The sequence below is a fragment of the Neoarius graeffei genome, chromosome 5 (assembly GCF_027579695.1).
Source record: "Neoarius graeffei isolate fNeoGra1 chromosome 5, fNeoGra1.pri, whole genome shotgun sequence".
Lineage (NCBI taxonomy): Eukaryota > Metazoa > Chordata > Actinopteri > Siluriformes > Ariidae > Neoarius > Neoarius graeffei.
The window spans coordinates 52,116,933-52,142,218 of record NC_083573.1 but is presented as its reverse complement, the minus strand read 5'-3'; the positions used below and the strand labels follow the sequence as shown (position 1 = coordinate 52,142,218).

Here is a 25,286-nt window from a genome sequence, read left to right as displayed (position 1 = left end):
AAAAAAGCAGCTAAAACAATTAACATATGTGGTATGTTATACACACAATTGTGCCGATTAACGGCACCCGATAGCTTAAAGTTTGCTTCATCGGACCACACGATTTTGTGGAGAATGCTGTCACCCTCTCGTTCCTCATTCAGGATGGCTTTGCAAAATTGTAAACGCCGATCTGAGTCATCCTCCAATAAACCATGTATCAATCGTGGCACGTACATTTTCAGTCCTACACGGTGCATCAAACGACCCAACAATCTGCGTTCAGTACCCAATTCAGATGACGCCCTGTTTTTTTTATTTCTGAGGGCTCTGGGTGAATGCTAGGGTGACTCACATTGCATTCTCTGGCATTGTCACGGTGACTGGTCGACCACTCTTCGGCAAGTTGTGGATAGACCCCGTACGCTCAAATTTTTCACGTATCCAGTAAATCGTGAGCTTCGTTGGTGGTGGCGATGCAAATGTTTCTCGCCAATGCTCTCACACACGTTCATTATTCTCTGTCTTCCAGTACTGTTTCAAAAACCATTTGCGCTCCTTGTCTGTTAAATTACCAGCTATTGTTAAATTTCCACTTTACCTGCAAATAATAGATGTATTATAATAAAAAATAATGAACATAAAAATATTAAAAATAGTAATAATGTTTTTAATGAATGAAATAAATTCTAGTATTAAATGAAACCTAGCACCCCTATTATAATACTGGTAATACTGGAATAATCCTTACTGTATAATCCTACTTTTGCAGCCCCCTGTGTGTGTGTGTGTATATATATATATATATATATATATATACACAGTGGTGCTTGAAAGTTTGTGAACCCTTTAGAATTTTCTACATTTCTGCATAAATATGACCTAAAACATCATCAGATTTTCACACAAGTCCTAAAAATAGATAAAGAGAACCCAGTTAAACAAATGAGACAAAAATATTATACTTGGTCATTTATTTATTGAGGAAAATGATCCAATATTACATATCTGTGAGTGGCAAAAGTATGTGAACCTTTGCTTTCAGTATCTGGTGTGACCCCCTTGTGCAGCAATAACTGCAACTAAACGTTTGCGGTAACTGTTGATCAGTCCTGCACACCGGCTTGGAGGAATTTTAGCCCATTCCTCCGTACAGAACAGCTTCAACTCTGGGATGTCGGTGGGTTTCCTCACATGAACTGCTCGCTTCGGGTCCTTCCACAACATTTCCATTGGATTAAGGTCAGGACTTTGACTTAGCCATTCCAAAACATTAACTTTATTCTTCTTTAACCATTCTTTGGTAGAACGACTTGTGTGCTTAGGGTCGTTGTCTTGCTGCATGACCCAGATTCAGTTCATGGACAGATGTCCTGACATTTTCCTTTAGAATTCGCTGGTATAATTCAGAATTCATTGTTCCATCAATGATGGCAAGCCGTCCTGGCCCAGATGCAGCAAAACAGGCCCAAACCATGATACTACCACCACCATGTTTCACAGATGGGATAAGGTTCTTATGCTGGAATGCAGTGTTTTCCTTTCTCCAAACATAACGCTTCTCATTTAAACCAAAAAGTTCTATTTTGTTCTCATCCGTCCACAAAATTTTTCCAATAGCCTTCTGGCTTGTCCACGTGATCTTGAGCAAACTGCAGATGAGAAGCAATATTCTTTTTGGAGAGCAGTGGCTTTCTCCTTGCAACCCTGCCATGCACACCATTGTTGTTCAGTGTTCTCCTGATGGTGGACTCACGAATATTAACATTAGCCAATGTGAGAGAGGCCTTCAGTTGCTTAGAAGTTACCCTGGGGTCCTTTGTGACCTCGCCGACTATTACACGCCTTGCTCTTGGAGTGATCTTTGTTGGTCGCCCACTCCTGGGGAGGGTAACAATGATCTTGAATTTCCTCCATTTGTACACAGTCTGTCTGACTGTGGATTGGTGGAGTCCAAACTCTTTAGAGATGGTTTTGTAACCTTTTCCAGCCTGATGAGCATCAACAACGCTTTTTCTGAGGTCCTCAGAAATCTCCTTTGTTCGTGCCATGATACACTTCCACAAACGTGTTGTGAAGATCAGACTTTGATAGATCCCTGTTCTTTAAATAAAACAGGGTGCCCACTCACACCTGATTGTCATCCCATTGATTGAAAACACCTGACTCTAATTTCACCTTCAAATTAACTGCTAATCCTAGAGGTTCACATACTTTTGCCACTCACAGATATGTAATATTGGATCATTTTCATCAATAAATAAATGACCAAGTATAATATTTTTGTCTCATTTGTTTAACTGGGTTCTCTTTATCTACTTTTAGGACTTGTGTGAAAATCTGATGATGTTTTAGGTCATATTTATGCAGAAATATAGAAAATTCTAAAGGGTTCACAAACTTTCAAGCAACATATAGGTGTAAAAAAAAAAAAGACGCGCTGGAAGTGTCGCAAAACAGTCTTCTCTTCTTCTTCTTTTGGGTTTAATGGCGCTTGGCAAGCCAGCTTTAAGGTGCATTACCGCCACCTACTGGATTGGAGTGCTTAACAGAGCCGCAAAAAGTCTGCGACGGAAGTTGTTCGTGTTGGGCTTCCTGCAGTCCAACGTGTTTCAGAAATATTCACGTGTGTTTCTTGGTGTGGGGACGGAGTTTATACTCATTCATAGTACCGAACAGCATCGTTAATTCCAACGCAGTCTAAGGGCGCTGGGATAAATTAGGAGAACAGTAGAGGTGAGTAAAACACGTACTGCACTTTAAAGTAGTAAATAATAACACACGGCCAGTTTGAGGCAGTGAATGCTAGTTACTTGATTAGCTCAGAGAGTCTTTCCATGATTTAATGCTCATATTGAGATTAAAGATCGATACAGGTCACAAAGATACATACATGCAGTTTTGTAGATAGTGTAAGAAAATAATGTGATATTTTCTTTATTTATGATAAGACTGAAAGGCATGCTTTTCATGCTGCATGGGATAGCTAGCTGCAATGTTTCTGTTAACCAATTCAACAAACATCTTGTTTTATTTATTCCTTTGTCACATGATTATAAGTCTGGGGTATTTCAACAGAGTTAACTGAGAATGAGTGCTGAATCTTAGCATATTGGCCTCGTTAAAGATGAATAAAACAATGCTGGATATCAGGGGCTAAAGAACCACAAACAGTACAGCACCAGGGAACCGACTTTAGTTCTTTAAAAATGATATACTGTCAAAATCTAAAGTCAAAATCTATAAATCTCATCTCATTATCTCTAGCCGCTTTATCCTGTCCTACAGGGTCGCAGGCAAGCTGGAGCCTATCCCAGCTGACTACGGGTGAAAGGCGGGGTACACCCTGGACAAGTCGCCAGGTCATCACAGGGCTGACACATAGACACAGACAACCATTCACACTCACATTCACACCTACGGTCAATTTAGAGTCACCAGTTAACCTAACCTGCATGTCTTTGGACTGTGGGGGAAACCGGAGCACCCGGAGGAAACCCACGCGGACACGGGGAGAACATGCAAACTCCACACAGAAAGGCCCTCGCCGGCCACCGGGCTCGAACCCAGACCTTCTTGCTGTGAGGCGACAGCGCTAACCACTACACCACCGTGCCGCCCATCTATAAAGTAAAAATAGAATTAAGAGTAGTAGTAGTGACATAGCTAGTTATAGTCTCTTCTCACCTGTGACCCTGCATAATCATCCCTGTTGGCCTCTGGTCCACTGTCTCCTCTCTCACCCTGCTCTTTCTATTGTGGCAATAAAGATTAAAAAATATGTGGAAAGCAACATTTTGAAATAGAATTAGGAATACAGTAATAATAATCAGCAAATTCATGTACTTTAAACTTTAGGTACCACAACAATAAATTAAATCTTTACAAAAGTAACAGTCAAAGGAACACAAATACGTTTATATTCTTATTTTCTACCCAGAAGTGAGTAATCTTAGAGGAGCCAAAATAGTAACGTTACTCAAGTAAGAGTATTGTTACTTTAGAATAATATTACTCAAGTAAAAGTATTTTGCAACAAAACAACGCTTAAGAGTACAATTTATACAAGAAGTTACTCAAGTAAATGTAACTACTGCCTCTAAGTTAGCTAGCTAGCTTAACTAACTAAATTGACATCTATTTGTCATCTTTTAGCTAAACATTATGTACATTCAACAGCACTACTCAACTTACACGGTTTCTTTGGAAAAAACTGTCTAAAGTCTTTAGCCTCTTGGCTGGTTTGCTGAACATACAGAAGCACTGCCCAGATCTGAATCACACCAAAGATACTCATGCAATATTTTCTAAAGCATCTCTGATCACACACGACAGCGGTGTTTGTTTGCCGCCTCAGCTCCGCCTGCTCATGATGCGTTTAGAGGCGGCTCAGAAAAACACGTTTCCACATGTTAAAAATGAATTGAGTGGTTGTAATGGCTGTAAAAAGTGCAGGGGACAGACGGCGCAAATACGGGAAGTGCGGGGGACATGCACCCCGCGTCCGCTACGCCCATGGTGGATATGTTCACTTATTCTCTTTAGAGGTTTAAATTTAGATGCACACAGTTTAATTGTGCATTTTTGAATACAAACCTATAATAATAATAATAATAATATGCCATTTTGACTGTACTCTAACATGGCCAATAGTCTTGAAGCTGCCTTCTTGTCCTCAGGGGTTGTTTCAGTAGAGCTGTACAGGATCAGTCATGGGGAGGAAGTTTGATCCCACCACCAAGGTGAAGCGTGGACCTGGACGGAAAGCCAGGAAGCAGAAAGGCGCGGAGACCGAGCTATCCAAGCTTTTAGTGGATGGTATGATTTAAAAAAAAATGCTCATTGTACACATTGCACACAGATGTAGAGAACATTTGCAAATACTGTTCAACCACTAAACACCTTGAAGAGTGAGATCTTTGGGATGTCATGTCAGTTTTGCAGGTGGGTTTATGATTGTATTATTTTTAGTGTTGGGTTGTTAATGAAAACCATTCTTCACTGACTTTTCTTCACTCCCTTTTAGTCAAAATATTGGGGGGGCACATTAAAGTGCATATTCTGGACCAATTTAGTTTTTTTTATATGAAAGTATGTCCCTTTACACACTCATCCAGAAGGGTAATTTTGCACAAGGCCATCTGTCTACAGCAGAAAAAAATAAAATAATAAAACACGTCTGGAAAAATCCCAAGGGAGTCTGGAGCCAGATTCGTGACGTTACCTGCGGAAGCGCCAGCAGGCTGCGTGAGCTTGCACGGTTTCAGTGCACAGCCTGTGTAGACCAAGTGCTCCCATTTCTCTCTCCTTGTCCGGTCTTTTGGAAAACGATGAGTACTAATCCCATCAAGATTGGTGTTGCTACACCCTCCTACGATACATTAGATTAGATTAGATAAAACTTTATTGATCCCTTTGGGAGGGTTCCCTCAGGGAAATTAAGATTCCAGCAGCATCATTACAGATAAACAGAGAAAAGAAACAGAGAAAAACTTCTAGATAAATTAAAATAAATTAAGTATTTACATATACAAATATAAAAGAATAAGATATGGGGAAGAGAGGAAGGGGGGAGAAGTGGGGTTAGGGTAAGTGTGTGTGTGTGGGGGGGGGGTAAGCAGGAAAGATATTGCACTTTATATTGCACGTTATATTGCACATTGTCCGGTATTGCTTATTGTTAGGCTAGGCTACTGCTCCTTCCCATCCTCTGTCCTCCTGTTACCCCTCCTCCCCCCCAGAGAGGAGTTGTACAGTCTGATGGCGTGAGGGACAAAGGAGTTTTTGAGTCTGTTAGTCCTGCACTTGGGAAGGAGCATTCTGTCACTGAACAGACTCCTCTGGTTGCTGATGACGGTGTGCAGAGGGTGACTGGCATCGTCCATGATGTTCAGTAGTTTGTCCATAGACCTCTTCTCTGCCACCATCACCAGAGAGTCCAGCTTCATGCCGACCACAGAGCCGGCCCGCCTGATCAGTTTGTCCAGCCTGGATGTGTCCTTCTTGGATGTGCTGCCCCCCCAGCACACCACAGTGTAAAACAGGACACTGGTGACCACAGACTGATAGAACATCCACAGGAGTTTCCTGCAGATGTTAAAGGACCGCAGCCTCCTCAGGAAGTACAGCCTGTTCTGTCCCTTCCTGTATAAGTGATTGGTGTTGTAAGTCCAGCCACAGCCCGAGGTATAACCATTTTAATAATTACGTGATAACGTTGAAGAAATTTGCAGAAAACCACCAGGTCGTTTTCTCTTAAACAAACCAGCGCTGATGTAGGATTCAGAGGGAGGCGTCCCGCGCGCGACATCACGAAAATCAGTGTTTCCCGGGAAATCCAAATGCCAAGTTTTTTCAGAGGTGGACGAATTCGCCTCAAATGGCTTGATTTCAACTGAATTTTTCTGGTATTGCGCAAGGTAAAAAAATTGCACAAAATGTGACAGATATTTGACCAAAGTTTAATATAAAATAGAATTACATTGATCTTGCTCCTGAATTTACCCGTGATATGCACTTTAAGCTGCACTTTTTTTTTTTCAAGAAAATTTTCTGGTATAAAGAATGTAACTTTATTAACAGTGTAATAGAATAAATAGACAAACAATTACACATATAACTGGATTTGACACCAGTTAAAAAGTGCAACAATTTTCCAATAAGTCAACTTTTTTTTTTTTTATATTATAAGCAGTGGAGCTGATTCCCTACAGGTGTGGGGCAATAAACCCCCAGCAGAAAAGTCCAGCTTTCAGTTTCATTTTACTGGGTTCAGTTATCATATGGCCCTTTTCCACTACCCTTTTTCAGCTCACTTCAGCTCGCTTCAGCTCACTTCAGCCCGACACGGCTCGCGTTTCGACTACCAAAAAACAGCACGACTCAGCTCGCTTCAGCCCTGCTTAGCCCCTAAAACTCGCACCGTTTTGGAGTGGGGCTGAAGCGAGCCAAAGCGAGCCGAGTGAGGCTGGGGGCGTGAGCAGACACTCCCCTGTGCACTGATTGGTGAGGAGAAGTGTCCTTACATGCCCCGCGAGCACGCTGGGATCTGTAAACACCGTAAACCCGGAAGAATAATAATTCCGAATTACGAGAATTATGAAGCCTTATGCGCCTCGCCTCATCTATATGCTCTTGCCAGTATCTGTTGGCGTTGTCGGTGACAACAAGCCACAGCACCAAGACCAGCAACACTAACGACTCCATGTCCTCCATGTTTATTGTTTACTATCCGGGTCGTGAGACTACCGCTTAAAAGATCACTGATGTCACTGTTTGCGCTGCTTAACGACATCACGTGACGTCCACCCACTTTCGCTAACTCCACCCAATGTGTCCACCCACTTCCAGCCAGCACGGTTCAGCGCGGTTGTAGTCGAAATGCAACTCCAACAGCCCCACTCAGCTCGACTCAGCACGGCACGGCTCAGCCCGACTCAGCCGCGTTTGTAGTGGAAAAGCGGCAAAATATTTCGACTGGCTCCTGAGTAATCTGTAGTAATGTCTGACATGCTGCTAATAAATCCCATGGATTTTCAATGTAGTGGGACAGAATACCCAACAGGGCCTAATTAATACCCCCATTTCCCTGATGATTAAATGTAAATAATGAAATTTCTTCAAGAAATAGGAAGACAAAAATGCCAGAAAGAGGAGCTACTTGCCTTTCTTTACTAGGGCACCATTATTTAGTGCTAAAAAAATTTATCCACAAGGAATGAATTGCTTTTTCTGTAATGTACATTTTGTTTGACAAATATAATACAAGCTATCTGCGTCCACCGCAGAATGTTCATTTGGTCAGCTTGCATCAAAGGAGGAGACAGGCTTTAGTAAGCCTGTAATGGGCATGGCCACTTCTAAAATGATTTGGCATTCCATCGAAGAAGCAGTTGAAACTTTACATTATGCCATTTGTGCTTCTATTCTGAAAACATAATATATTGAAAATTTGAAGAGGGTTAAATGCTAATGTGTTTAGCTTTCATTGGCCAAACCAGTTCAGTTTAATTCAACTAGGCTAAAACTAGCAAAAACCACAATCATGAAAATCTGACTAAAACTATTCTATATTTTCATGTGGCTAAATGATGATTTTTCTTCATAAAAAATGGTACACATCACTCCTGATGGTGCAACAGAAAAGTTGTCATTGGGAGAGTTGGAGTTCGAATCCCAGAAGTGAGGGAGCAAAATTGGCCATGCTGTCTGGGTGGGAGGGATGGCATACTCTCTACTGTCAGTCACAGTGACGCTAGCAAATTGTGAGTGTCTGTGAGCTCCTATACATTGTAGTCAGAAGTTTACATACACGGACATTGATGCCATGGCAGTATTAGGCTTTCAGTGATTTATTGGAACTGTTCTTTTTCTGTGGCAGAATGATAGTGTTACATTACATTACATTACATTACATGGTATTTAGCAGACACTCTTATCCAGAGCAACGTACAACATACATACATCTTTAATTAAAAAAAGCAAGAATTTAGTGCACAGGTTTAATTTATTTTGGGTTTTTTGAAATTAACACAAGTTCAAAATTATACATACAGGGTCAAAAATGTACACGCACCCACTTAGATTATTAATTCAGTGGTGCTGAAAGTTCCAAAATGACTTAACTTGCCAAGGCCTCTTAACTTCCTGTTAGTGATCATGATTGATTCCAGCTGGGAGCTTCTCTGTGCCAACATAAAAAGGGTTTGTTTGAGAGTGCTCAGTTGATTGACCAACATACAGTACAATGGGAAAGTCCAAGCAGCTCAGTGCAGATCTGATAAAGATCATAGATTTACACAAATCGGGAATGTCTTTTGGAGTCATTTTGAAGCAACTATAGGGATCCAAGATCATCAGTTTAAACAATTTCTGTAATTTAATTATTGGGAGGTGTAGCCACTTGGCTGGAAGAAGACCCAAATGGTCACCCTCAGCTGAGAGCAAATTAGTCAGGAACCACGAAGACACAGGCCTGCCCTGAACTGGAACCTGCTGGAACACTGTCTACTGTCAAGCAAGTTTTACATCACCATGGATTGAGCGGCTGCCGTTCAAGAAAGAAGCCCCTGCTCCAAAATCAGCACTTTCAAGCTTGACTAAAGTTTGTAGCTGACCACATGGATAAAGAAAAAGCTTTCTGTAGGAAATAGTTATTGTCCGATGAGACAGAGATTGAGTTGTTTGTCTGCACTGACCAGAGGTACAGAGGAACACTGTACCAGCTATTAAGCATGGTGGTGGTAACATCATGTTCTGGGGCTGTTTTGCTGCCAGTGGAACTGAAAGAGTGGATGGAATAATGGAGGAGGAAGACTACCTTAGAATTCAGCATAACCTCAAACCATCAGAAACATGGACACAATTGGGTTCCAAAAAAGCAATGACCCCAAGCACACATCACAGCTGGTTGTGGAATGGATAAAGCAGACCAACATTAAGCTTAAAACAAGTCCTGACCTCAGCCTTATCAAAAACATGTGGACTGTGCTTGTATGACCTCTGCAACCAGAGTTAGATGATTGCCGCCTTCTAAGGCCCTGGTCACACGACAGCTTGTGATGGGTTTGCGAATACTTGGTGATGAATGGCCACCAGTCATGTTATGCATGGCAAATGCTCTCCGAGCTTTGCGAGTGTTTTTTTAAATTACTATTTTATTTATTTATTTATTTTTTGGGTGTGTCTCTGCTTTGTGAGTGGCCAAAAACGTCACGAAAATTTTTAATGCATGCATTGAAATTTGGTGGCGATGTTTTTGTTGGCAAACTAGGCGGCAAATACTCGCAGATTGTTTTGAAAATATTTCCCAAAGCTCGGGTAACCTTCATTGAGCCTCTTGATGTATTTGTCTCGAGTCCATGTCCCTGATGCTCGCTGGAGCCTCATCAATGCAGCAGCTTGGCATAGCCTAACCTTCACTGAGACTTAAAAAGTGCATTTACATTCGGGGATCCTTCGTTGTGCGTGGTCTTGGGACCCAGTCATTATGGGAAACACCTGATGCTGATTTGAGCGCAATCAGTATGTGCATATAAGGACATAGAGAATTTCATAGAGACTTTACAAGCATTTTGTCAGGTATGTGGCGGTAGACAGATCTAAGTGCAGGAAGATTTATTAGTAGGCGTGACATTTTACAATAACAAACAAAAGCAAAACATAAAGCAGAGTATTTAACCAAAGTCATAAACATGACTGTGATGACACTTCGCAAAGCCTCTGTGAAAACAGCGTCCTTAAGTTATATGTGCGTGCTGATTGCGATCAAATCGACATCAAGTGTTTCCCATAATGACTGGGTCCTATGAGCGAGCGTGGCCACTTGAGCATGCGAAGGTGTGACGGTCAAGTGTTTGCCTGCTGTGTGACCACAACTTTTAGCTCGCCTGTATATTGGCATGCATCGTCACCAAAGCACCTCATTTTCATCGATAACCCATCACAGAGCATCACGAGCTGTAGTATGACTGTAGCTTAAAGATCAACTGCTCAGGTTAACTCCTTCCTCTAAGTTTGGAGAAATTAAAAAAGAAAAAAATGCCGATTAGTGTTTATGATTTGATTTGCATTTTACACGTGGAAAAATTGTAATTGGGATACTATTCAAATACACCATGCATGAAATGACCAGCTGTACATGGGGTCGTTGGAGAAAATATACACAGAGATGTGAGTTTTCAATTTCTTTGGGAAAATTGCATGAAGTGGAACTGTGTTGTAATTTGTTTCTAATTATTTCAGAGGATAAGCCTAAAAAACTGTCCAGCAGAGCCAGAAAACGGTAAGATGGTTTTCTTCTCATCATCTCTTATGTTATAAAGTTAGTCTGTTAGTAGTTGTTATTATTTGTACTGTCAGATTGCTTTATTGCTTTACTGAATGTGTGCAGTGCTGTGAAGAGAGCACAGGGTGCCACTACACACACACAAGAAAAACAGCCCAAGAAAGGTACAAATTACTGAAATGTTAATTGCATGAACAATTTTCTCCTCTTTAAGGAATGACAAATTATGCATTCGTTTGAACAAAATTAACGTTCCTTGTTCATCATTTGCAGGATTCTCGGATGACAACAGAGAATGGCTGACACCAGCAAAGCGAAAGCGCAAAATTGACCATTCAGAAGGGGACGAGGACAGCGACAGCCAGTGGGAGGAAGAGGACGAAGATGGTGATGAAGTAGAGGCTATAGAGGAAGGAGAAAAAGAACAACTTAATGATGATGATGATGACGACGACGACGATTTGGTGGATGACTATGGAGCGATGGAAGATAGCAGTGAAGGAGAAGAGGAGGAAGAAGCAGGCAGTGATGGAGAGGAGGTGTGTAAAATGTTGTCAAAGCGAAGTAGCAAAAGTCTGAAGTGTCAAAACAAAATTTGCAACTTTAAACTTTGTGTGATATCCCCCCACCCCCCCACTTTGTTTCCACAGTTGCTGCCTATCGAACGAGCTGCCAGGAAACAGAAAAAACGTCAGGAAGCTGCAGCACAGGAGAGTGAAGACGAGGAGGATGACGACGAGGAGGAGGAGGAGGAGGAAGAAGAAGGTGAAAAAATGGATGATCAAGAGGAGGAAGAAGAGGACACAGTGCAGGCAAATATTGACCACATAGACAAGTTTAAACTGCCTAGTGCAAAGGAGAGAGAGAGAGAGGGTGAGTCATAGGTACTAACTGCATAATATTTGAGGGGGGAGAACAGCACACAGTCACCAGTTTAATCTTTCCTCTTGTGTGTGGCGTAGGACTTTTGCCTCAAGACCTGCAGAGTGTGCACCAGAGGATCAAAGACAACATGGATGTGCTCTCCCACTTCAGAGAGAAGAGAGAGGAGGGCAGAGAGCGAGCAGAGTATCTCTCACTGCTGAAATCAGACCTCTGCACATACTACAGCTACAACGAGTTCCTCATGGGCTGTCTCATGGAACTGTTTCCTTACGCTGAGGTGTGTGTGAGAGAGAGAGAGTCAAATCCACTTCTTTAGGCATTAAAGGAACAGTCCACCTTACTTCCATAATGAAATATGCTCTTATCTGAATTGAGACGAGCTGCTCCGTACCTGTCCGAGCTTTGCGCGACCTCCCAGTCAGTCAGACGCAGTCAGACGCGCTGTCACTCCTGTTAGCGATGTAGCTAGGCTCAGTATGGCCAACGGTATTTTTTGGGGCTGTAGTTAGATGCGACCAAACTCTTCCGCGTTTTTCCTGTTTACATAGGTTTATATGACCAGTGACATGAAACAAGTTCAGTTACACAAATTGAAACGTAGCGATTTTCTATGCTATGGAAAGTCCGCACTATAATGACAGGCGTACTAACACCTTCTGTGCGCTTCGGCAGCGCATTGATATCTGAGCTCCGTATCAATGCGCTGCCGAAGCGCGCAGAAGGTGTTAGTACGCCTGTCATTATAGTGCGGACTTTCCATAGCATAGAAAATCGCTACATTTCAATTTGTGTAACTGAACTTGTTTCATATCACTGGTCATATAAACCTATGTAAACAGTAAAAACGCGGAAGAGTTTGGTTGCATCTAACTACAGCCCCAAAAAAATACCATTGGCCATACTGAGCCTAGCTACATCGCTAACAGGAGTGACAGCGCGTCTGACTGCGTATGACTGACTGGGAGGTCGCGCAAAGCTCGGACAGGTACAGAGCAGCTCGTCTCAATTCAGATAAGAGCCTATTTCATTATGGAAATACGGTGGACTGTTCCTTTAAAGTTGAGAAAAATTACAATAATATACAGCTGTAGTTTTAGTAAAATATTTGGCTGCTTCACTTTGCCTTTTTGCTTTCAAGGCTTATAAATAAATAAAATGTGTATGTGTGTGTGTGTATGTATATATATATATAAGTCTTAGGCAGCCTATTTTTTTTTCCAAACAAATTTTGCTATAGATTTCTGTTTTATGACTTCTACATTATCGAGTCAGTACAAAAATTTTGAGTTCAAACATTCATTTTCCAACACAGAATTAAACGCTCCATAATAAACTTTTTTTTTTTTATCTGAGCAGCATATAACATAAGACAGCACTTTTCAGATTAAAAAAGAAAACATAATGAAGGCTGCTGGGTTTTGGTGCAAAATGAAGACGTGAGTGTGACAAAGTGTCCAGAAGAACTGTGTCTGCTTCTGGAAGATGCTCAGTAAAACCTACAGCTCATTTCCTTATAAAACTGCACTCACTGTACCTGAGACTACTATTTATTTTTTTTAAGCAAAGGGTCATCTCACACCAATTATTGACTTTGTTTCATTTATTACGGCTTACTACTGTTTATAGTATTTTTATTTTTTTTAATGTTGAAACATTTAATTATTTTTAAGCCATTTTTGATCTACAGCATTTCTTTACATGTGTCTAAGACTTTCGCATAGTACTGTGTATATGTAATTGTGCACGCATTTGTTACAAAAGAGCTTTGAGTCAGAGATTTGAGGCTGTCGACTTGTGCATGCAGATAATGAGGTCTCTATGGTGACTACAGTTGTTGTTATGTCATTTTTAGTGATGGCATATAATTGGACAATTTTTTCGAAATGGAGATTAAAGTACTTTTTTTTGGGGGGGTGGGGCACAGTGTGCCACCTTTTCTCGTAAGCCATTCTCACATCTGTGAGAATTACTGATGTGAACAAGGTGATAATTACTGATAGTGTTGGAGATTTCATGGAGAAGTAATTCTGAAAAATATCTTAGTTATTGGACTAGTTGTACATGCGGACATGGGATAACGTGCATTACTGCAATTTTAGTTCCAGCTACATCCTGTGTGTGTATGCATGCAAAAAATTATGTTGTGTTTTTATCTTGTAGAAAAAACTCCAGGTAACATATACACTTGTTGGTAAAGATTCCGTCATATTGTGAAAGAAAAGATGTTTTGCACTTTTTCCTGCATTCCAGGAAGCATTCACTTCTGTCTTCTTTTGAAAACAGAACAGTGATGGTTGAGTTCAGAAGGCAGAGCAATAAAATGTATTGTTATCGAGATCCTAGCACAGGGACAGCCTACATACCTGTTGGTCATGTGATGACCTAATGCACTGATTTCACAGCCAGAAGTCCTGCAGCAAGCATTTTTAATAAAGGTCAAAACATAATGTGTCAACTATGTGTACAGCATGAAAACGCTGAGTGATTTATACAGAGATTGTGTTTGAATTAAGTTTTTGATTGTTTAGACTTTACCTTCCTGTTTTAGTACCACATATCTGCATCCTCTCTCATGTGTGGCTATGCTAACAGGATAGAGAAACCTGCTGTCCGAGTCTGAAAGGGTACACGGGCAAACCCACTGCCTTTATATGTACTGACAGCACATCACTAAATATCAAGTGATTCAGAAGTGTGCCTTTTTTGTGCTTTACGTTTGGAGTGTTAAAAGAATGAGGACATATATTGATTGTGTGTTCTGGTATGTCGTGTCTATATTTGTAATTCAGCTTCTAGATTTTCTGGAGGCCAATGAAGTTCAGAGGCCCATCACCATCAGGACCAATACCCTTAAAACCAGGAGGAGAGACTTGGCTCAGGTAAAGGATCTATAAAGTGAGCTATAACTATTTCTAACTCAAACTGTATGTAGAAAATAAACGTGTAACATTTTCTGTTCACACAGGCTCTGATCAATAGGGGTGTAAATCTGGATCCTTTGGGGAAGTGGTCTAAAGTGGGCCTGGTCATCTTTGATTCTTCAGTTCCCATAGGTTAGTCCTGTAGGGACTGAGATGAATTACATGTTCACAGGGAGACCACTCGGGTTTAGTCGCTAACGTGTTCAAAGTTGTGAAAGTGTTTAATGTAGTAATTTGTTTCCCTTTTTTTTTTTTTTTTCCTCCTCTTCCCTGCTCAGGTGCAACTCCTGAGTATCTAGCTGGTCACTACATGCTGCAGGGAGCTTCGTCACTGCTTCCTGTAATGGCGCTCTCTCCTCAGGAGGGGGAGTCTGTGCTGGACATGAGTGCGGCTCCTGGGGGAAAGACCACATATATAGGTAAGAACATTCATGCTTTATCATGCTTCATAAGATGCCTTCAGATTTAGTTTAATTCTCTGTGTCGATAAAACTTAGTGTTTTATATTAAAGGTATGTATGTATATGTGTGTGTGTGTGTGTGTGTGTATATATATATATATATATATATATATATATATATATATATATAAAATCGTCTTGTCTCGTCTTCTTCCGCTTATCTGGGACCGGGTCGCGGAGGCAGCAGTCTAAGCATGGAAGCCCAAACTTCCCTTTCCCCAGACACCTCGGCCAGCTCCTCGGGAAGAACACCGAGGCCAGCCAAGAGACATAGTCCCTCCAGCGTGTCCTGGGTCTTCCCCGCGGCCTCTTCCCGGGGGGACATGCCTGGAACACCTCCCCAGGGAGGCGTCCAGGAGGCATCCGAAAAAGATGCCCGAGCCACCTCAGCTGATTCCTCTCGATGTGGAGGAGCAGCGGCTCTATTCCGAGCTCCTCCCGAGTGACTGTGCTTCTCACCCTATCTCTAAGGGAGCGCCCAGCCACCCTGTGAAGGAAACTCATTTCGGCCGCTTGTATCCGCGATCTTGTTCTTTCGGTCATTACCCAAAGCTCATGACCATAGGTGAGAGTCGGAACGTAGATCGACTGGTAAATTGAGAGCTTCGCCTTTTGGCTCAGCTCCTTCTTCACCACGATGGACCGGTAAAGCGACCGCATCACTGCGAAGGCTGCACTGATCCGCCTGTCGATCTCATGCTCCATCCTTCCCTCACTCGTGAACAAGATCCCGAGATACTTAAACTCCTCCACTTGAGGCAGGACTTCTCCACCAACCTGGAGAGGGCAAGCCACCCTTTTCCGGTTGAGAACCATGGTCTCGGACTTGGAGGTGCTGATTCTCATCCCAGCCGCTTCACACTCGACTGCAAACCGCCCCAGTGCATGCTGAAGGTCCTGGTTTGAAGAAGCCAACAGGACAACAACATCCACAAAAAGCAGAGATGAAATCCTGTGGTTCCCAAACAGGATTCCTTCCGGCCCCTGGCTGCGCCTAGAAGTTCTGTCCATAAAAATTATGAACAGAACCGGTGACAAAGGGCAGCCCTGCCGGAGTCCAACATGCACTGGGAACAGGTCTGACTTACTGCTGGCAATGCGAACCAGACTCTTGCTCCGTTCGTACAGGGACCGGACAGCCCTTAGCAAAGAGCCCCGAACTCCATACTCCCGAAGCACCCCCCACAGAATACCACGGGGGACATGGTCGAATGCCTTCTCCAGATCCACAAAGCACATGTGGACTGGTTGGGCAAACTCCCATGAACCCTCGAGCACCCTGGATCCGAGGTTCGACTATTGGTCGAATTCTCCTCTCCAGTACCCTGGAGTAAACCTTCCCTGGGAGGCTGAGAAGTGTGATTCCCCTATAATTGGAGCACACTCTCCGGTCCCCTTTCTTAAAAAGAGGGACCACCACCCCAGTCTGCCACTCCAGAGGCATTGTCCCCGACCGCCACGCGATGTTGCAGAGGCGTGTCAACCAAGACAGCCCCACAACATCCAGAGACTTGAGATACTCAGGATGGATCTCATCCACCCCCGGTGCCTTGCCACCGAGGAGCTTGCAAACCACCTCAGTGACTTTGGCTTGGGTAATGGATGAGTCCATCTCTGAGTCATCAGCCTCAGTCTCCTCAGTGGAAGACATGACGGTGGGATTGAGGAGATCCTCAAAGTATTCCTTCCACCGCCCGACAATGTCCCCAGTCGAGGTCAACAGCTCCCCACCCGCACTGTAAACAGTGTTGGCAGAGTACTGCTTCCCCCTCTTGAGGCGCCGGACGGTTTGCCAGAATTTCTTCGAGGCCGACCGATAGTCCTTCTCCATGGCCTCCCCGAACTCCTCCCAGTTCCGAGTTTTTGCCTCCGCAACTGCCCGAGCTGCAGCATGCCTGGCCTGCCGATACCCGTCAGCTGCCTCAGGAGTCCCGGAGGTCAGCATGGCCTGATAGGACTCCTTCTTCAGCTTGACGGCATCCCTTACTTCCGGTGTCCACCACCGGGTTCGGGGATTGCCGCCACGACAGGCACCGGAGACCTTGCGGCCACAGCTCCGAACAGCTGCGTCCACAATGAAGGTAGAGAACATGGTCCACTCAGACTCAATGTCCCCCGCCTCCCTCGGAAGCTGGGAAAAGCTCTCCCGGAGGTGGGAGTTAAAGACCTCCCCAACAGAGTGCTCGGCCAGACGTTCCCAGCAGACTCTCACCATACGTTTGGGCCTGCCAGGTCTGTCCAGCTTCCTCCTCCGCCAGCGGATCCAACTCACCACCAGGTGGTGATCAGTTGACAGCTCAGCCCCTCTCTTCACCCGAGTGTCCAAGACATAGGGCCGGAGATCAGATGAAACGACTACAAAGTCAATCATCGACTTCCGACCTAAGGTGTCCTGGTGCCACGTGCACTTATGGACACCCCTATGCTCGAACATGGTGTTCGTTATGGACAAACCGTGACTAGCACAGAAGTCCAATAACAAAACACCACTCGGGTTCAGATCGGGGAGGCTGTTCCTCCCAACCACGCCCCTCCAGGTGTCACTGTCGTCGCCCACGTGAGCATTGAAGTCCCCCAGTAGCACAATGGAGTCCCCAGTCTGAGCACCCCTCAGTACCTCTCCCAGGGACTCCAAGAAGGCCGGATACTCTATACTGCTATTTGGCCCGTAGGCACAAACAACAGCAAGAGCCCTCTCCCCAATCCGAAAGCGCAGAGAGGCGACCCTCTCGTTCACTGGGGTAAACTCCAACACATGGCGGCTGAGCTGGGGAGCTATAAGCAAGCCCACACCAGCCCGCCGCCGCCGCTCACCACGGGCGACTCCAGAGAAGTGGAAAGTCCAGCCCCTCTCGAGGAGCTGGGTTCCAGAGCCCAAGCTGTGCGTGGAGGTGAGCCCGACTATCTCTAGCTGGTACCTCTCAACCTCCCGCACAAGCTCAGGCTCCCTCCCCAGCGAAGTGACATTCCATGTCCCAACAGCCAGCCGCTGTGTCCGGGGATCGGGTCGTCGAGGCCCCTGCCTTCGACTGCCACCCAATCCACACTGCACCAATCCCCTACTGCTACCTCTGTGGGTGGTGAACCCACATGAGGTCGGGCCCACATCACCTCTTCGGGCTGAGCCCAGCCGGGCCCCATGGGCTAAGGCCCGGCCACCAAGCGCTCGCATACGAGCCCCAACCCCGGGCCTGGCTCCAGGGTGGGGCCCCGGCTGCGTCATACCGGGCGACGTCACGGTCCTTGATTTTTTCTCCATAGGGGTTTTTGGTGAACTGCTCTTGGTCTGGCCTGTCACCTAGGACCTGTCTGCCTTGGGAAACCCTGACAGGGGCATGATGCCCCCGACAACATAGCTCCTAGGATCATTCAAGCACACAAACCCCTCCACCACAATAAGGTGGCAGTTCTAGGAGGGGATATATTAGTGCTGTCAAGCGATTAAAATATTTAATTGCGATTAATGTCGCGACTGTCATAGTTAACTCGCGATTAATCGCAATTTAATCGCACATTTTTGTCACATGAAAAACCATTGTAATTCTCTTATCAGCATAAAGTGAATGGGCTTGCTTTGTACCAATGTTTTTTTTTTTTTTATTGCAGAGCATAACACATCTTGTCACAGCCACTGACATCCATAACGTCCATATTAGATGAGAAAACCAAGGGATGAAAAATAAAGTGCATATCACTGTGAAAATAAAAAAATGTTTTATTTTACTCTTCATTGGTTTCTTTTGAAGAGAAGTATTTGCCATAAAAGAAGAAAAAAACAGATAAAAATAAAAAATTCATCATACGTTCAAAAACGTTCATCATAGTGTGGCACTGTATTCTCTAATTCTCACTGCTTATAACTCTACACCTACCCGGTGGAGATGAGCTGGGAGACTGAAGGAGCAGTATTGAAAAGTATTTTTCCAGTCTCGCCTGTGAAAGGTAATCCCATGTGATCTCGTTTGGACGGTAAACCTGTTGGTACAGTTAAACGCAGCACATGAATGAGGCATCTTTATTCTCCACTTTGCCCCATCCAATATGGCGGCGAGGATGTTTATATGTCTATGCCTTTCTCCATCACTCACACGTACTCTTATTGAAGCAGTGCGCGACAAGCCTCAACAGGAACTACGGGTGACTCGCAGGGCCAAATTAGAATTTGCGTTAACGGCACTGTTTTTTTTAATCGCGATAAATTGAGATCGCGTTAACGCGTTATCACGTTAATTTTGACAGCACTAATATATATATATATATATATATATATATATATATATATACACATGAGTGAGTCCACGCTTATGGGTACTGAAATGGGGACATGAACTTATTTTTAAAAATTCACCTAAAACCATTTCTTTTTTTACCATCAGGTCACAAAACATGTAATCTTTAATGAATGATATGTTAAAAGATAACTTTAATTTTCTGAGATGTAATAAAAACATATTTATATGCCAAAGTCAAGCCTATGAGTTCCAAAATGATGTCTGTTACATTACTTCTGTTACGATTGTCCATCTCGCGTCTGTTACAAATTAATTACAATCTAGCTATATACCATGTTAATCTTATTGAAAGAATGTGTATGTTTATTCTACTACACATGTTTATTAATTATATTTGCTAAAACATCACCTTCCTATGTTTCAAAAAGTAATTCTACATTGTTAAAATTGAGAATATATATGTCCACAACACTTCTGTTATGTTCTGACTTTGGCATATAAATATGTTTTTATTACATCTCAGAAAATTAAAGTTATCTTTTAACATATCATTCATTAAAGATTACATGTTTTGTGACCTGATGGTAAAAAAAGAAATGGTTTTAGGTGAATTTTTAAAAATAAGTTCATGTCCCCATTTCAGTACCCATAAGCGTGGAATCACTCATATATAATTTTTTTTTTTTTTTTTACAAGGTACCTAATCTCAACCTGCTCATAAGCATTTAGTTACATGATTGGGAGGAAATCAATATCGGATCATATCCATAAATATCTGACTGTGTATTTCTGAGTAATTGTTACAGGATTTATATTTAACGATGAGGCTTGTAAAGCCTGAGAAATGCTTTCCTGAGTTTGGGATTGAATTCTTTTCCTGACTCGTGTGATGTGTCCCTTCCAGCCCAACTGATGAGAAACACAGGAGTGATAGTTGCTAATGATGCCAGTGCTGAGAGGCTGAAAAGTGTTGTGGGAAACATCCATCGCCTGGGAGTCACCAATACCATCATTTGTAACTATGATGGCAGACAGTTTCCTAAGGTTTGCTTCCACTCCCTGTCCAGCCATCACCTTTTAATCATCACTCATTTTTGTAAACTCTCTCCTTCCTTGCTGTTATGGCTTCCTTGTGGATAGTATTGTTTCTCCAGATTTCTGTATTTGCTTTCCTGATTTTGTTCATTAAGGATATTTGTTGCACATTACCCTATGTTTTGTATGTTTCTTGTTGTGTCCACCTAAATTATGTTGGGTTTTTTTGCGAATGATAGGTGATGGGAGGTTTTGACAGAGTGTTATTAGACGCTCCTTGCTCAGGTACAGGGGTCATCTCTAAAGATCCAGCAGTGAAAACTAGCAAGGTATTCTAAGAGAGATTTTTTTATTTATTGTTAAGCTCATAGTTGTATAGTATTCAGGAACATTTGTTTCAGTTCTATTTATGCGTAATAATTTTATTAGTTAGAATGATGCACTGAAACACACTTTTATGCCATGAGTGTGTGTAATGCTGCCTAATGCGACAAAGATTTTGCATGAGAAACACAACACAAAGGCTGTGTTCACATTACAAGTCTCATTATTCAATTCCAGTTTTTTTTTTTTTTGCTCCTCAGATCAGATTTGTACGGTGGTCGGGAAGTGCAAAACAAATTTACAAAATGTGAAACACTTTTTTACATTTTATAAAACAAAATTACATTAGCAAAACACTTTTACCAAGGACAAAACAAATTTGCAACTTGGAAAACAAATTGACAAGATGCAAAACACTTTTACGAACGCTGAGACAAATTTACAAGTGGCGAAACACTTTTACCAGTCCCGAAACAAATTTATAAATGAAAATATTCACGGAAGGGGAATGTACCAAATGCCGGAAGTACGGTGGCCAGGAAACGATAGAGTGAGCGGTCAATTCATGTTCCGTGTCCAAAATCACATCAGATTCCCTATATAGTGAGTAGGGAGTAGTGAATGAGTGAGTGATTTCGGACACAGCCAACAGAATGCGCTTGGTCCTTCTGTCTGGTCCGTGTCCTTTAAAAACTCCTAGAGACCGTCCACAGAAACCACGTTAAACAGTTCATGTGTTTTCCACAAAATGGGCAAAACATCATTCGATCACAGTCGACATTCCGTCACCATAAACTCCATAGAAGATGACGCAAATTGACCGCTCACTCTATCACTTCCGTATTGCTTGCGGCATTTGGTAAACTCCCCTTCCGTGAAGATTTTCGTTTGTAAATTTGTTTCAGGACTGGTAAAAGTGTTTCGCCACTTGTAAATTTGTCTCAGCGCTCGTAAAAGTGTTGCGCGTCTTGTCAGTTTGTTTTCCAAGTTGTAAATTTGTTTTGTCCTTGGTAAGTGTTTTACTAATGTCATTTTGTTTTATAAAATGTAAGTGTTTTCACATTTTGTAATTTTGTTTTGCACTTCCTGGCCACCGTAGATTTGTCTATCTTGACGGTTCACATTTCATAATAAGTGACCTGTATCTAACTGTAATGTGAAATGCATCTGTCCTCCAAAATGGCACACATGCGCACATTGATGCATTTTTGCACAAGTCCTCTGCATCACCACCCAAAAAAAAAGTCTTATTTGTGAGATGACTCGTGGTATTCAAACCGATTAAATGGACACAGTAGTAGCTAATGCTATGCATCACGGTTTGCTCTGGACAGCAAACAGTTTGTCAGCTGTAGATGATCACGTGGAGAAAGTGGGGAAAAAAAGCCCGATGGCTAGCTTTTACTGTTTTCCTAGCTATTGTAGCTCTCCTCTCTGTCGGTGGTGGCTGATTAAAGGCAGCACTCAGCATGTGTGTATAGTCAAAAAGCCATAAGAATTCTTGTCTGACTGTTCTCATTCATGTCTCATGGCCCCGCGTTCAGATATGCATCCAATTTAGGACCACAAATGAAAGTGAATCAAATCTGATTTTAAAAGATAGGATTTCTGTGTCCGCACAGCCTTGAAAAAAATCAGATTTGAGTCACTTCAGCCTGGTAATGTGAACGTAGCCTAAATAGTTTTTAAAGCTTTCTGTTTTATAATTTTGTAAGAAAAGTAGTAACGTAGTGACGTAGCTTGCTTACTATCACTACGTTCAGACTGCAACCTGAAACGACCCATATCCGATTTGTTGTGAAATCCGATTTTTTTGTTAGGCCGTTCACATTACCAATTATATGAGACTTGTATGCGATCTCCAATATGAACGGAAAACGACCCAAAAGTGTCCCGCATGCGCAAATTGACACGTAATAAGCACATCTACGTAATATGTAAACAAAAAAAAAGCACACTCTTCAAGTTTGCAAGTAAAGCATGGAGATGAGGCGAGACCTGGCGATGTGGTTTTTGTGGCGGCGGCGGAACTCACACAATAATCTGATTAATGTGGGCAGCAGACTAATGAGACCGAAGGTGTCAAATTACTGGAAATTTCCAGAACAATCTTATAATCTTGTAATACAGGATGGTTTAAGTTATAAATCAGTTATAGAAACTGTTTTATTTAATCAGGCTAACAGATCAACATCCAGGTCCCTACCAAATCCACCATTAGCTTGATCAATTCTATAAAAGTCTATTTAAATTCTGAAAACTGTACAAATGTTGTTGTTTTCCACCAAAGAGGCGGGATTAGCCAACGCAGAATAGTGACGTTTGTCTCTTGTTGATGACGTGTAGGTCGCATGAATGCGACCTGTCCGGTCAGACTGCAGTCGCATGTGAAAATAACGGATATGCATCGGAATTAGGACCACATATCCAAGCGGCCTGGGTCGCATGTGAAAAAAATCGGATCTTTGTCGTTCAGATTGTCAATAACAAATTGGATACAGGTCGCATATGGGCAAAAAAATCGGATATGGGTCGTTTCAGGGTGCAGTCTGAACGTAGTCTATGTTATGGAAAAAAAATCAGTACCAGGTATTGATTGATGCTTATGATTTAAAATGACAATGGATTGATGTATCACAAGAAATTATGTCCCCTGCTTTGGACCTCTCATTATTTCTGCCTCTTTGGAACAGCTGTTACTTTTACTTTTCCAGTATTTTCCATCTTTTTTTTAAAATGTAAATTATATCAGCTATTACATACTAGGTTTTAATGCTGTTCAGAGAGCATTCAATGAACCCACGATATACAGCATTTTCCATTTTGACTATGAAAGAAATACATTTGCCTTAAATAATTTGTTATCCCTGTGCCTAATAGGATAAGTCCGATATTCTGCGCTCGGCTCATCTACAGAAGGAGCTGATTCTGGCTGCCATTGACTCGGTGAATGCTGACTCGCAGACGGGTGGTTATCTTGTCTACTGCACCTGCTCCATTACGGTGAGCTTTTTAATACACAAGGCAGTCTATTGAAAGGTGATAATTCTTCAATTTGTTGCTTGCATTTGTAGCTATTGTGTTAGCTGTTATACTGTGGTGGCATAATGAGTGAACTAAACAGGTGGTTGAAACACCAGTTATGTGCTGCTGCTTTTTTTTTTTTTTGTTAACCCATTGCTTGCATTATGTTATAATACTTGGTGAAATAAAGAGCAAAAGACAACTTTTAAATTCAGTTGTTTGTAAAACTCCTTGACTTAATGAACTATTTAGTCTGTGACTCTTGGAACTAAATTAAAAGCAGTGTCGCATGCTAAACTATAGGGCATAATAGCACAATGTGTAACTCTGAAGTTGCACATGCATGGAGAAAAATCTGTGACAATAAGTGGTGTGTTACAGGTGGAAGAGAATGAGTGGGTTGTGGATTATGCCCTAAAGAAGAGAAATGTAAAACTGGTTCCCACAGGATTAGACTTTGGCAAAGAAGGCTTCACGAGGTACTGTAGCTGTATATTTGATGTCCTAGCAAGAACACACACACACTGGTTCCTAAAAAGTCACATATTGAATAAGGAATTTGACATATTTCATCTTTAAAATTGTAAATGTCCTCTGCACAGATTTAAAGAGCGACGTTTCCACCCTTCACTTAAGCTTTCTCGGCGGTTCTATCCTCATTCCCACAACATGGATGGCTTCTTTGTGGCAAAGCTGAAAAAGTTCTCAAACACCATTCCCGTTGCACCTGCAGGTAACAGTAAGAAGGATGATTCGTGCTGAATTTTAGACAAAATGGTTTATTTGCCTTTTCTCATTATTCTAATTGTCTTTTGTGCTACAGAAGATAATGAAAAGGCCAACAAAAAAGAAACAGCTGCTACATCAGAGAAAAAAACCTCCAAACCAGAGCCTAAGCAGCAGAGCAAAGGTACACAGGGAAAAGTCAAAGAGACCAAGCAACAATCAAAAGCTACTAGCAACAGCAAAACTGAAAGCCCCACTGCCAAGAAAAAGTCAGTGGTAAAAGGTAAAAAATTAAAGGATGAAGGTCCCAAAAAGAAATTGGCAAAAATGGATGAGCAGAATTCAAAGGAAGGCAAGACCAAAGAAAAGCTCAAAGTCCTGAAAGTGGACAAAGACGTAACAAATGAGTCTGTGACTGAGAAAGCAGAGGGAAGCTTGCTTAAGAAGAAGACAAACAAAAAGAATCAGAAGAGCCTCTTTAAAAGAAGGAAGGATAAAATGGGGGGAAAAAAACCAAGAACTTAAAAAATGTGCTGAAGCAACAAGAGGCTGGACAGTAGAATGGAGCTTTTATAATGAAACAAGAAAAGTTCCTTAAGACATTTGTGTATACCGTGGACTTTAAAAAAAAAAAGACTTTAACGTCTTCTAGGATGTGCTAGAACATGGACTTTTGTTTGCTGTTCCTATCAAACCAAGCAAAGTATATTGTAAACAACACATGAATAAATCGTTTGGTTTACCTGTAAGAATAATAGTTTAAAAATATGTTCTGTCTTATCTTCTTGAAAAAAATATTTTATGAAATAATGCATTTTAATTTTGGATTTAAATATGTATTGGGCTCTTTGCGGCCATTGATGTCACATTGGCAAAATAAATTTTGATACAAATTTGGCTGGATATTTGTTAA

The 25,286-nt window shown here is 42.1% G+C and overlaps 1 protein-coding gene and 1 non-coding gene across 2 annotated transcripts; both read left to right on the top strand.

Annotated features, from left to right (window-relative positions):
* The first annotated feature begins 2,565 nt into the window (after positions 1-2,565).
* On the top strand, positions 2,566-25,279 carry nop2 (NOP2 nucleolar protein homolog (yeast)). The gene is made up of 16 exons (XM_060921990.1): positions 2,566-2,715; positions 4,659-4,797; positions 10,723-10,762; positions 10,871-10,929; positions 11,039-11,304; positions 11,416-11,638; positions 11,728-11,927; positions 14,440-14,529; positions 14,616-14,703; positions 14,850-14,990; positions 20,169-20,308; positions 20,539-20,628; positions 23,504-23,626; positions 24,029-24,126; positions 24,250-24,380; positions 24,471-25,279. Exons 2-16 carry the CDS (start codon positions 4,692-4,694, stop codon positions 24,896-24,898), a joined length of 2,223 nt encoding a protein of 740 aa, XP_060777973.1. The 5' UTR covers positions 2,566-2,715; positions 4,659-4,691; the 3' UTR covers positions 24,899-25,279.
* On the top strand, positions 14,186-14,324 carry LOC132887268 (small nucleolar RNA SNORA29). The gene has a single exon (XR_009654804.1). It is a non-coding gene; the product is annotated as a small nucleolar RNA SNORA29 (small nucleolar RNA).
* Positions 25,280-25,286: the final 7 nt, after the last annotated feature.

Bases quoted from the DNA above. Each gene is read 5' to 3' on its own strand.
- nop2 (XM_060921990.1), top strand. From the start codon at position 4,692: ATGGGGAGGAAGTTTGATCCCACCACCAAGGTGAAGCGTGGACCTGGA. The intron at 20,309-20,538 runs GTTTGCTTCCAC...TGCGAATGATAG, and splicing joins ATGGCAGACAGTTTCCTAAG to GTGATGGGAGGTTTTGACAG. The intron at 24,381-24,470 runs GTAACAGTAAGA...TTTGTGCTACAG, and splicing joins CATTCCCGTTGCACCTGCAG to AAGATAATGAAAAGGCCAAC.